The sequence below is a fragment of the Eumetopias jubatus genome, unplaced genomic scaffold (genome assembly GCF_037043125.1).
Source record: "Eumetopias jubatus isolate StellerSeaLion01/CBP00866 unplaced genomic scaffold, mEumJub1_p1.0 scaffold_3, whole genome shotgun sequence".
Lineage (NCBI taxonomy): Eukaryota > Metazoa > Chordata > Mammalia > Carnivora > Otariidae > Eumetopias > Eumetopias jubatus.
In genome coordinates, this window is record NW_028274809.1 from 33395650 (window position 1) to 33408869 (window position 13220).

General features: G+C 35.4%; 1 protein-coding gene across 1 annotated transcript in view; it reads left to right on the plus strand.

Annotated features, from left to right (window-relative positions):
- Positions 1–13220, plus strand: part of ICA1L (islet cell autoantigen 1 like) — a 42813-nt gene that overhangs the window by 14824 nt on the left and 14769 nt on the right. Inside the window, exon 9 of the mRNA XM_028112175.2 lies at positions 9118–9192. Coding sequence (XP_027967976.2) covers positions 9118–9192 — 75 coding nt within the window. The remainder of the gene's footprint in view (positions 1–9117; positions 9193–13220) is intronic.

The window sequence follows — 13220 nt, forward strand, 5'->3', positions numbered from 1 at the left end:
AGGGGAATCATATGGTATTTGTCTTTCTCTGACTTGTTTCACTTAGCGTAATACCTTCTAGGTCCATCATGTCATGAATGGCAAGATTTCATTCTTTTATATGATTGAGTAATTCTGTATGCATTCATGATCTATATTTATAACATCCTATTTTAAGCTGATAAGAACTTCAATAGCATATGGAAACTCTACACTTTCCTCCCCCTCAGATTTTAGGTTATTAATGTTATCATTTACATCTTTTTTATTGTGTTTCCAGTAACAAATTATTGTAGTTATAGTTATTTTTAATGTTTGTTTTTTTAACTTTTAAACTAGAGTTGAAAGTGATTTATGCACCACTCTTCCAATATTATAGAATCTGACTTTGAGTATATATTTACCTTTACTGATGAGTTGTACACATTTGTGCAGTTTTGGAGGTTATTTAACATCCTTTCATTTCAGCTTGTAGAATGCCCTTTAGCCTTCCTTGTAAGGGAGGTCTGGTGGTGATGAACTTTCTCAACTTTCATTTGTTTGGGGAGGGCTTTCTCTCTCTTTTCTTTCTGAAGGACAGCTTTGCCGGGTATAGTATTCTTCATTGAGTTTTTTCTTTCAGTATTTTGACTATATCATACTGCTCTCTCCTGGCCTACAAAGTTTCTCCTGAGAAATCTGCTTACAGTCTTATAGGGGCTCCCTCATACGTGAGAAGTCACTTTTCTCTTGCTGCTTTAAAAATTCTTTGACTTTCGACAATATGATTACAATGTGCTGATGTATCTGACTGGACAAAGCTGTTGCTCATTCTCTGAGGTTGGGGGAGGGCCACTGGCTGCATTTTGTGTTTAAGTGGTGCTGTTGGCTGGGATCCCTGGGAAGGGGCTGTGCTCTGAGGTCAGGCAGGGTCACTAGCTGGGCTTCACAGTCATGTCTGATCAAATGATGCCACTGCCAAGCCTCTTTTTTCAGGCGGGGCTTCATGGTCTGATATGGCCTCAGCCTGTGCTTTGCAACCCGCAGGACTGCAGAGGCTGGGTTCTAAATCAGGTGGGACGGTGGCTGTGCTCTGCTGTCGGGCAAGATCGCCGGCCATACTTCCTAGCTGAGTGGGCCTCGTGCTTTACTGCATGATTGGGCAGGGCTTGAGACTGTGTTTTACAACTGAGTGGGATCCCTGATGGGGCTCCCTGCTTGGGTGAGACTGCAGGCTGTGCTCAGCAATTGAGCATGGCCATCCGTGTGGCTTCAGTGCCAGGCAGGGCTATAGACTGGAGTTTGCACTGTGATGCTCCCCAGGGTCACGGAGGGCTTCCTGGTGAGCTAGGCAGGAGGTTATGCCTCATACTCGGCTGGGGCTACTGACTTGTTTCTCTTTCTGGTTGGGTGGTAGGATATGCTCTGTAACTTCCCAGGGTCTCAATCCAGGCTTCCTGGTCAGGTGGGACTGGAGGCTATACTCAGCAATGAGTTAGCTTTCTAGCAGTACCTCATTAGAAGGTCTACTTACTTTCTTTAGGGAATTTTGATTTTCTCTAAGATAAGGGCTTTTAATGTAGACATTTATTTCACAGGGTGGTATGATTAAGTTTCAAGCTTTTCCTCATACTTCAATACATGTTATTTTTTTTAATAAATACATATTATGTATACAATCAGTATGTATTCAATCAGTGCAGCTTTGGAGCCAGAAAAATCAGGGTTTGAATGCCAGCTTTTAAAAACAAGTCATTTACCTCTCTCATTTTTCTCATCTGAAATATGAGTCATATACTCCTGCCTTACAGAGATATTAACACTAGAGATACTTATAAACTACATAAACTACACGATAGGTGTACTGTTAATGCAAGAGGCATTTTTAAATGTACACACAGATACAGACCATGTTGATAAACCATAATAATCATGGACTTGTATATCTAACATAGCTTCAAGTATATGTTCAAAAGGTTAGCTTCTTGTGCATATATAATCCCATGCTCTAGTAGAGAGCATATTTTTAAAAGGCCCAGATGAAATATAATGGATATTGTTGTAGTTTCACCATTCATTTGTAGCATTATTCAATCTTTAAAAACTGCTGTATCAGTAATTATGTCTACTTTTTAAAAATTTATTTTTTTAAAGATTTTATTTATTTATTTGAAAGAGACAAAGTGAGAGAAGGAACACAAGCAGGGGGAGTGGGAGAGAGAGAAGCAGGCTTCCCGCAGAGCAGGGAGCCCGATGTGAGGCTCGATCCCAGGACCCTGGGACCATGACCTGAGCCGAAGGCAGACGCTTAACGACTGAGGCGCCCCATGTCTACTTTTTTTTTTTTTAAGATTTTATTTATTTATCTATTTGAGAGAGAGAGAGAAAGAGCACAAGTGGGAGGAGGGGCAGAGGGAGAGGGGGAGGGAGAATCCCAAGCAGACTACTCAATGAGCTTGGAGCCTAATGCAGGGCTCAGTCTCACCACCCTGAGATCCTGACCTGAGCCAAAATCAAGAGTCAGATGCTCAACCGACTGAGCTATCCAGGTGCCCCATTATGTCTACTTTTTATTTCCAAATATTTATTTGTTCCTTCGCTCTTTTTTTCTTAATCAATCTTGCTAAAGGTTTATTTATTCTTTCAACAAATCAGCTTTTGGTTTTGTTAAACCTGTCTATTGAATCTTTCTGTTTCATTAATTTTTAGTTTTTTTAAGGCTAAAAATTTCCCTTTTTCTGTATCCCACAAGGCTTTTGTTTTTTTTTTTATTTTTATTTGACATAGAGAGAGAGAGAGAGAGAGAGAGCACAAGCAGGGGGAGTGGCAGGCAGAGGGGGAGGGAGGCTCCCCGCTGAGCAGGGAGCCCGATGTGGGGCTCGATCCCAGGACCTTGAGATCATGACCTGAGCCAAAGGCAGCCGTTTAACCAACCGAGCCACCCAGGCACCCCTCCCACAAGTTTTTTTTTTTTAAAGCTTTATTGAGGTATATTTTCTTTATCATAAAACTCATTCAGTTGTATATGTCAGTAATTTTTAGTTACTATGGAGCATTGCAACCATCTCTGTAAGTCAGATTTAGAACATTTTCGTCCCCTCAGTAATAAGATCCCTCACACCCGTTTGCTGTAATCCCCATTTTCACTCCTAATCCTTTTTTGGACGTTTCATATAGCTAGAATCATGTAATATGTGTTCTTCTTGTATCTGATTTTTTTCACTTCATATAACACTTCTGAGCTTCATCCATGACACAACTTGTGTTGGTACTTCCTTTTTATTGCTTAATCCATTGTATGGATGTCCATAAACTTTGATATATAGTATTTTCATTATAATCTAGTTTAAATTGTTTTAAACTTTTCATTATATCTTCTGTCATCTATGGCCATGAGTGATTTTAAATTGTTTCTGAAATTGCCAAATTAAGGAGATACTGAAATTAATCTGTCATTGATTTTTAAACTTAAACCATTATGGTCAGAGAATGTAACCTTGTCATACTGATTCTTTAAATTATTGGGACACTCTCTATAGACTAAGAAGTGGACGAATTTTCTAAATATTCCATATGCTTGATGTGTTTTCTAACTGTTGAATGCAGGAGCCTATATAGGTATTACATCAAGCTAATTATTTGTGCTGCTTTAAGTCTTTTGTATCTTTACTAATTTTTAATTTACTTGATGTATCAATAATTGAGAAATGTGTTTTGAAATCTCTGCTATTGAAGTGGATTTTCATTCTTCCTGTAGTTTTTCACTTCATATACTTTGAAGATTTTGGAGTGATGGTTGCATATAAGTTTAAATGTTTTTTTAAAGATTTTACTTATTTAATCCACTTGTTTTTTTAAAAGATTTTATTTATTTGAGGGACAGAGAGAGCATGCAAGCAAGAGAACACAAGCAGCAGGAGCAGCAGAGAGAGAAGGAGAAGCAGAGCTCCTGCTGAGCAGGGATCCCAATATGGGGCTTAATCCCAGGACCCTTAGATCGTGACCTGAGCTGAAGGCAGCCACCTAACCGACTGAGCCACCCAGGAGCCCCTTATTTATTTATTTTAGAGAGAGAGAGAGAGAGGGAGCACAAGTGGGGGGTAGGGGCAGAGAGAGAGAATCTCAAGAAGACTCTGTGCTGAGCACAGAGCCTGACACAGGGCCCAAACTCACAACCCTGAGATCATGACCTGAGCTGAAACCAAGAGTTGGTCACTCAACTGACTGAGCCACCCAGGTGCTCCAGTTTAGAATTCTTATATCTCTTTAGCAAATTAATCTGTTATCAATATAATGACCCCTTCTGTTCCCAATACTACTTCTTGGTTTATAGTTTCCTTTGTATGACATTAGCTTAGCTTAAGTAGTTTTATTTTTGTTAGTATTTGCTTTGTATACCATTTTCTGCACTTTTACTTTCAACTTTCCCATGTTCTTATATCTTAGGGTGTGTCTCTTATAAATTAAGCTGAATTTTTTTAAAGGCCCCATATATCAGTTTGTCATTCCTTTGTTTGATGAATTTAGTCCATTTACATTTATCATCATGATTTATATTTGGATTTGTATTTTCTCTTTTCTCTTTGTTTTGTTCTTCCACCCCATTATTTTGTCCCCTGTTTTGCCTTATTTTGGATTGATTAAGGTTTTTTCATTTGTTATTAAAGATTTCTTAGTCCTTTCTTTTTCCCATGTACTAGTTTGGAAGTTACACATCTTATTTCTGTTTTTGGTGATTTCCCTTGAATTTGATCATGCATACTTTAACCGACTGAGCCACCCAGGTGCCCATATAATGCATACTTGAAATAAAGGCTAGGTTTATGACTATCTCAGTATTCCCAAAATATTACAAAGATCTTAAACTAAACCCAGTCACTCCCATCTCACTTCACCAACTATTATTCTTCAATGTTTTATTTCTCTTTTTGTGATCTCCCACAAATCAATAAAAAGTATTTTTTATGAAGAAATGTTATTTATATATTGCCAGTATTTTTCCTTTGTTACTATTCATATATTTCAGATCTTCATTGTGATCTCATTTTCCTTTTCTGTAACTAAAGATGCCATGGTGGTGAACTTTGACTTATGTTTGTCTGGAAATAATTGTTATTTCTCATTTTTGAAAGACAGTTTTGCTCAGTAAACAATTTTAGGTTGGTTGGTAATTTCTTTCACCATTTTGTGAATATTGTATTGTTTTCTGCTTTCCCTGGGCTGTTGAGAAATCTTCTGTTAGTCTAATTATTTAGTGAATTTGGTTTTTCTTTCTGGGTGCTTTTAGGGTATGCTGTTTGTTTTTGGTGTTCTTGCTGTTTCAGTACAATGTGTCTAAATGTGCAGGGTTTTTTTTGTTTTTTCATCTTTCATAGTATAAGTTGTATTTCCTGTATCTGTGTCTTTTACCAGTTCTGGAAAATGTTCAACCATTATCTTTTCTTTTCTTATATGATAAATATGCATACTTCCACCATTATCTTTTAAAATATTGCTTCTCCTCTGTTTTCTCTATTTCCTCCTCTGGAACCTCAGTAAACTTATGTTGGACTTTTCATTCATCTTTCATATCTTTCTTCCTCTCTTTCATGTTTTCCATCTCCTTTCCTTCTGTTCTTCAGGTCTAGGTAAATTCTTCAGGTCTGTTTTTCACTGATTTTCTCTTCTTGCATTTAATCTGTTTAATCTATATGAGTTTCCCACCTCCCCAGCAAGCTTACTTTTTATTTCTAAGAGTCCTATTTGTTTCTTTTACAAGTCTGTGCCTCGTTGGTTTTTATAGTATTTTGTTCTTTCTCACCTTTTGTCTCATATCTATACTAAAAATACACATATTTGAAGTCCTTGGTCGGGTGTCTTTATTATTTATTGGTTTCTCTCAATTTGGTTAGGTGTCTGACTCTTAATTTTGCCTTAGGTCGTGTTCTCGGGGCCATGGGATTGAGCCCTATGTTAGGCTCCGTGCTTAGCAGAGTCTGCTTCTCTCCCTCTGCCCCTCCCCACACACTCATACGCTCTCTCTCTTTTAAAGAAATAAATAAATCTTAAAATAAAGAAAGAAAACCAAACCCCGCGTAAGTACCAAAAGCAATGTGGAGTAAAGCAGATCATTATTAAAAGTTTCTGGGGAAGAGAGAGGAGGGAGATTAACCTGTGTCTTATACAGCAACATCTCCTTAAAGATCCTTTAGTACCTCTCCATTCCCCAAACTCTGTTTCTGTAGCTTACCAAAATTTCCATGGCGTGTGACTGTCACCCATTCCTTCCCTGCCCTCAAACTCTTATTCTCCTCTTTAGTTCCTTTTCTAGCCACCTCCAGAATCTCTTTCCCATACTCAGATTTTTCCAAAGTTCAACTGAAATCTTTACTGATAGTCTGTTTTTTTATCCTTTGTAGTTTTAAACCATCTTTATACTATTTGAACTTAATTTATCCTTTGCTTCTTTATCTTAAAGCTAAATAACACTGAATTCCTTATACCTTTCTTTTGATTTTGGTTTTCTTTTGATTGCTTTAGCTGACTTAACTTTTTCCATTTTCTTTTGTAGTATCCCAAATTGAGCATCAAATTTTAAGAAGAGTGTAGTAGAGATATTACTACCTTGTCTTTAGATGTATTACACCCTCTAAGCTCACTATACAGCAACACGATTCATGTTTTACATAGGAGACATTTACATTTCATTATCTCTTTATAAAGTATCCTTGATAATAGTTAAAGATGTCAAAATCTCGGGCTTTTTGTTTTTGTTTTTCTTTGCTTTTTTTTTTCTGGTCTGTGTGTTTATACTGGGTTGTAAATGAGGTACAGGTGAATTATGTGGGCAACTGGATCCCAAATTAATGATAGGGCATAATTTGTCTCAGTATACACCCCAAACTTGGAGATATTTTTTTTAAACAATTTTTTTTTGCCTGGGGAGCTTTGGGAGTATGCTGTCTTTTAGCACTTATGTTTGATCTTTCCCTTCACATGAAATTACTCTCACTTTGGTGGAGATGAGGAATGCAGAGAAGCTGCTTACAACTATGCACATAAAATAAGTATCTATTGTGCAGAGACACGGAGATCAAGCAGAATAAAACATAAAATGGACTTTCAGAGAATACAGAATTAGACACAAGTCCACCAGGGAAGGGATAGGCTTCTGAATGTGAAAACTTTTTTTTAATTGAGGTATAAATGACATACTAGTTTCAGATTTGCAACATAATGATTTGATATTTGTATCAAATATCAATGTGGAAAGATCCCCACAATAAGTCTAGTTAATACCCATCACCATACACAGAAAATTGTTTTCTTGTGATGAGAACTTTTAAGATTTACTTATTCAGCAACTTTCAAATATGCAATACAGTATTATTAACTAGTCACCATGCTGTATTACATACCTGTTATTCATTTTATAACCAGAGGTTTATACCTTTTGACCCCTTTTACCTATTTTTCCCACCCCCCCCATCCCCAGCCTTTGGCAACCACCAAATCTGGTCTGTCTGTGAGCTTGGTTTTTGTTTGTCTTTTTGTTTTTTAAATTCTACATATAAGCAAGATCATACAGTATTTGTCTTTCTCTGTCTTATTTCACATGGCATAATATCTATAAGGTCCATGTTGTTAAAAATGGCAAGATTTCATTTTTTTAATGGCTGATTAATATTCCATTGTGTGTGTATGTATATACATTTTCTTTACCCATTTATCCATTGATGGACACTTAGGTTGTTTCCATGTCTTGGTTATTGTAAATAATACCACAGTGAACATGGGGGTGCATATATCTTTTCGAGGTAGTGGTTTTTGGTTTTTTTGTTTGTGTGGGTTTGTTTTTTCAGATAAAATACCCAGAAGCAGTATTGCTGGATCATTTGGTGGTTCTATTTTTAATTTTGGGGGGAACCTCCATACTGTTTTCCATAGTAGCTGTACCAATTTACATGGAATGTGAAAACTTTTAATTTTCAAGGGGGCATAGATGTAACAAAGGACCTGAATACCTATGGGTATTATAAAGTTATTTGTGTGTGTATACACACAAACACACACACACACACACATATATATAAATTATATATATTGTATTACAGATCTTTCTCAACTTTAGATGGGGTTACGTCCTGATAAACCCATTGTAAATTGAAAATATCATTAAGTTGAACACCTGAAACTAATACAACACCTGTATGTTAACTATACTGGAATTAAAATAAAAAAAATTTTTTAATCAAAAAAATAAAAAAGGTATTTTCTTTCTATACCAAAAAAAAAAGCAAATAATCATAAGTCGAGATGCATTTACTATATCTAACATAAGAACATCATAGCTTATCTTGGCCTCTGTTAAACGTGCTCAGACACTTACATTGGCCTGCAGGTGGGCAAAATGATCTAACACAAAGCCTATTTTATAATTAAGTATTGAATATCTCATGTAATTTATTGAATGCTGAAACTGAAAACAATGTTTTTATGGGTACGGCAGGTTGTAGGTGTATTAGTTGTTTATCCTTTGAGCACATGGCTGACTGGGAGCTGTGGCTTGTTGCTGCTGCCCAGCATCACAAGAGAGTATTGTATTCTCACTAGCCTGGGAAAATATCAAATTCAAAATCTGAAGTACAGTTTCTAGTGAATGTGTATCTCTTTTGTGTCATTATAAAGTCAAAAAATTGTAAGTCAAACCAGTATAAGTAGGGGACCGCCTATGCACACAAATACACATGTATATACACATACACACAAATGTGATTTTTTTAAAGTAATTCTTTACATTTTTACATCTCCATTTTATATGTATTATAAATTGATTTGGTCAATTGCACACTTAGGCCGAATTATTATTTTTAATATGAAAGAGTGATTTTTATTTATTTATTTAAGATTTTATTTATTTATTTGACAGAGAGAGACACAATGAGAGAGGGAACCACAAGCAGGGGGAGTGGGAGAGGGAGAAGCAGGCTTCCCGCCGAGCAGGGAGCCTGACACAGGGCTTGACCCCAGGACCCTGGGATCATGACCCAAGCCAAAGGCAGATGCATAATGACTGAGCCACCCAGGCGCCCCTAGGCCGAATTATTATAAAATATTACAGTAAATAAGCATGCTAGATTTCTCCTTATCCAGCTTATCATTTATGTGCTTTTGTTTCAGCAGCCGAAGATCACAAGGAAAAACATTTTCAAATAAGAGAATTTGGAGCACCTCAGTTTTCTAATTCTGAAAATGGTAAGAAATTATAATTTCATTATATATGGATAATTTATTATTTAAAATTCTTTAGTTTTAATTTAATAATTATTTTCTTAACATTAAAACCTGTATAGGTCTCTACACAGGAATACGACCCTTTATTTCTATTTTGTAGCACATCACAATGGAAATGAAGTCATTATTTGTTTTATATGTTTGGGCCCTTGTCCAAATGTATCTGTGTAACTGTGAGGACTGGTGGGACAGTGTCTGTCTCCGTCTGGTGTACCTCCACCATCCAGCAGTTGTAGACACTCAGTAAATACTATTTTGAATATCTTTCCCAATCACTTACGTTGCAAATATTTCCTCCCACTTTGTCACTTGTCTTTTGACTTTTCATGTAGTTGTTTCTTGCATGTAAATTTTAAAACTAATTTTATGTAGTAAATTTATTAATCTTTTCTTTTATTGGATCTTGATTTTTGTCATATGCAAAACCCAGGTTAGAAGAGTTCATTTATGCTGTTTTCTAGTATTTGTATACTTTTATTTTTTACATTTAGATCTCCAATTCACTTGGAGTTTATTTAGCCATATGGTACTAGCAGTGGCTTAAATGTTATCATTTTGCGAGTGGGCATCCTTTTATTATCATTTTTTTAAATGCTATCTTTGCCATAGGAATTTGAGATAACTTCCAATCATATATGAGGTTTCTATATGTACTTGGGTCTGTTTCTGGACTTTCTTTATATTTCATTGATGCATGCATGCGCCAGTGCCATGTGGTTTTAATTACAGAAACTTTCTTTTGTGTTTTTATATCCGGGAGGGCTAGTATCCTTTTCATCATTTTCTTAGCTGTTCTTGCATGTTTATTTTTCAATATAAACTTTATATCGTATTGTCTAGCTCCATAAAAAGGCTCATTGTTACCTTTATGGTGATCACATTAAATGTGAAAAACTGACAGCCTGATGGTGCTTAGACATCCTGACCAGAAACAAGGGACATTTTTCTATTTGTTAAAATTTCCTTGTATATCTTTTATATGGTTTTTTTCATAGAGGATTTGAGCAGTTCTTATTATTTCTAAGTATTTTATTTTTTTGTTGCCATTATAAATGAGGTTTTCTTTTCATATGTATATTTATTTCTTTTCATATACATATATATGTATATATATGTCTTATATACATATATATGTGTAATATATATCTATTTTAAGTAATCTTTATGCCCAACGTCGGGCTCGAACTCACGATCATGAGATCAAGAGTCACATGTTGTGTACCAACTGAGGCAGCCAGGTGCCCCTTTTCCATTGTATTTTTAACTGGTTATTATTTTGTGTATATAATTGCTATTGATTTTTTGCATGTTAATATTATATGCTGCTACCTTGCTGAATTTTTTTAGTTTGAGTTAGTTTTATCATTGATTGTCTAGGGTTTTCCAGGTATACCAACATGTCATTTGCAAATAAGAGATAACCCTGTTCTTTCTCTACCAATTCTTGTTACTGTAATTGATTTCTTTGGTTTAATTGCATTAGTTACTACCTCCAGAACAATGTTAAATAGTGGTGGGCATTTCCTGATTTTAGTGCAAGTTCCTATAATGTTTCTGAATTAATTAGGATGTTGGTTTTTGATATGCGGTATATGTTTTGTCAAGTTAAAGAAGTATCCATATATTTCTAATTTCTGAAGAGTTTTTATTAGGAATGGTTGTTGAATTTTGCCAACAGCTTTTTCAGTATCTATGCCAGCAATTATTTGATTTTTCTTCTTAACTGTATTAATATGATGAGCTGTATTAATAGGTTTCCTGATATTACACCATCTTTGCATTCCAGTTATAAGTCCCACTTTGTCACTGTGCATTAATTTGTTGATATTTTATTTACTATTTTTGCTGTTGATTTCCCTGTGAAAACATTTAGGCCTGGTACTTTTTTGTGTTTTCTTCTCTATAGAAATTGTATCAAAAAAATAGATTTTTAAAATTTTGTGTTTCAAGAAGCATAATTAAGAAAATAAGATGACTGGGATAAATATTTATGGAAATTGGTCTATTTAACCTTTTTATATGTACTGGGATCAATTTTAGTAAATTTTATTTTTCTAAATAAAAATTTAGAAAATTTTTATTTTGTCTAGATTGTCAGATTTATTTGCATAGACTTGTATAAAATCTCTTGATTTTTTTTAAGAGCTTTATTGAGATGTAAGTTTAAAAAATTACCTATTCCAGGGGCGCCTGGGTGGCTCAGTTGGTTAAGCGACTGCCTTCGGCTCAGGTCATGATCCCGGAGTCCCGGGATCGAGTCCCACATCAGGATCCCTGCTCAGCGAGGAGCCTGCTTCTCCCTCTGACCCTCCCCACTCTCATGTACTCTCTCTCTCTCTCAAATAAATAAATCTTTAAAAAAAATTACCTATTCTAAATGTAAAATTCAGTGATTTTATTAAATTTATAGATTTGTGCATCAGTCACCACACTGAATATTAGAATATTTCCCCACATTCTCTCATACTTGTTTACAATCCTCACTCTCAACTCTAAGGCTTAGGAGGTTATTAATCTGATTTCTGTCTCTATAAATAATTTCCCTTTCCTAGACTGAAATTGTACAAAAGGTAGTCTTGTGTTTGGCTTTAGATGTCTTCCGTTAAGGCTAATGTTTTTCTAGATTCATCCATGTGTTGCATATAGCAGTAGTTCATTACTTTTTTTTTCCTTAAATTTTTAATTGTAAAATACACATAAAATTTACCATCTTGTTTTAAGTGTACAATTCAGTGGTATTAAATACATAAGATTCAACCATCACCATCATCCAGCTCTGTAACTCTTTTCATTATAAAACTGAAAGTCTGTATCCATTAAACGATAATTCCCCATCACCCCATCTCTGCCCAGCCCCCAACACCCAACATTCTCCTTTCTGTCTCTACGATTTTGACTATTCCAAGTACGTCATGTACGTGGAATCATATAGTATTTGTCTTTTTGTGACTGGCTTATTTCACTTAGCATAATGTCCTCAAGGTTCGTCCATATTGTGGCCTGTTGCAGAATTTCCTTCCTTTATAAGGCTAGATAATATTCCATTATATGTATATGCTGCATTTTGCTAACTCTGATTCCTTACTTTTTATTCATGATTGTATTCCATTGTATGGATATACCACATTATATTTATCCATTTACCAGTTGATGGACATTTGGCTTACTTACAGTTTTTGGCTATTACAATATTGTTGCTTCTATGAACATTCAAATACTTACCCGAGTATGGACCTAAGATTTCATTTTTCTTGGTTAGATTCCTAGGAGTGGAATTGCTAGATTATGTGGTAAATTTGAGTTTATCTTTTTAAGGAACTGCCAAACTGTTTTTTCAAAATGGCTCTACTACCATTTCATTCCCACTAGCAAAGAATGAGGTGTTTAGTTTTTCCATGTCTTTGTCAACATTTGGTATTGTCTTTTTAACATGTACATTCTAGTGCTTTTAATTTGTAGCTTTAATTGCATTTCTCCAGTGATTTATGATGTTGAGTATCTTCTCCTGTGTCTATTGACCATCCATATATCTTCTTTGTTGACAAATCTATGAAGACCTATTTGCCTATTTTTTTTTCTTTCAAAAATTTGTTATTTATTTGACAGAGAGAGACACAGCAAGAGAGGGAACACAAGCAGGGGGAGTGGGAGAGGGAGAAGCAGGCTTCCCATGGAGCAGGGAGCCCGATGCGGGGCTTGATCTGAGGACCTTGGGACCATGACCCAAGCCAAAGGCAGATTTGGATCATTTACCTTATTATTAAGCTGCAAGATTTCTTTATTCTTGGTGCAAGTTCTTTGTCAGATATATGACTCGTAAATATATCCCAGTCTTATTTTCTTAATCTTGCCTCTTGAAACAAAATTTTAAAAATTTTATGAAGTTCAACTTATTTTTTTTCTTGTATGTTCTTTTGGTATCCTATGTAGAAACTCTCCCTACCCAAAGTCATGAAGATTTTCTCTTATGTGTTCCTCTTGAAGTTTTA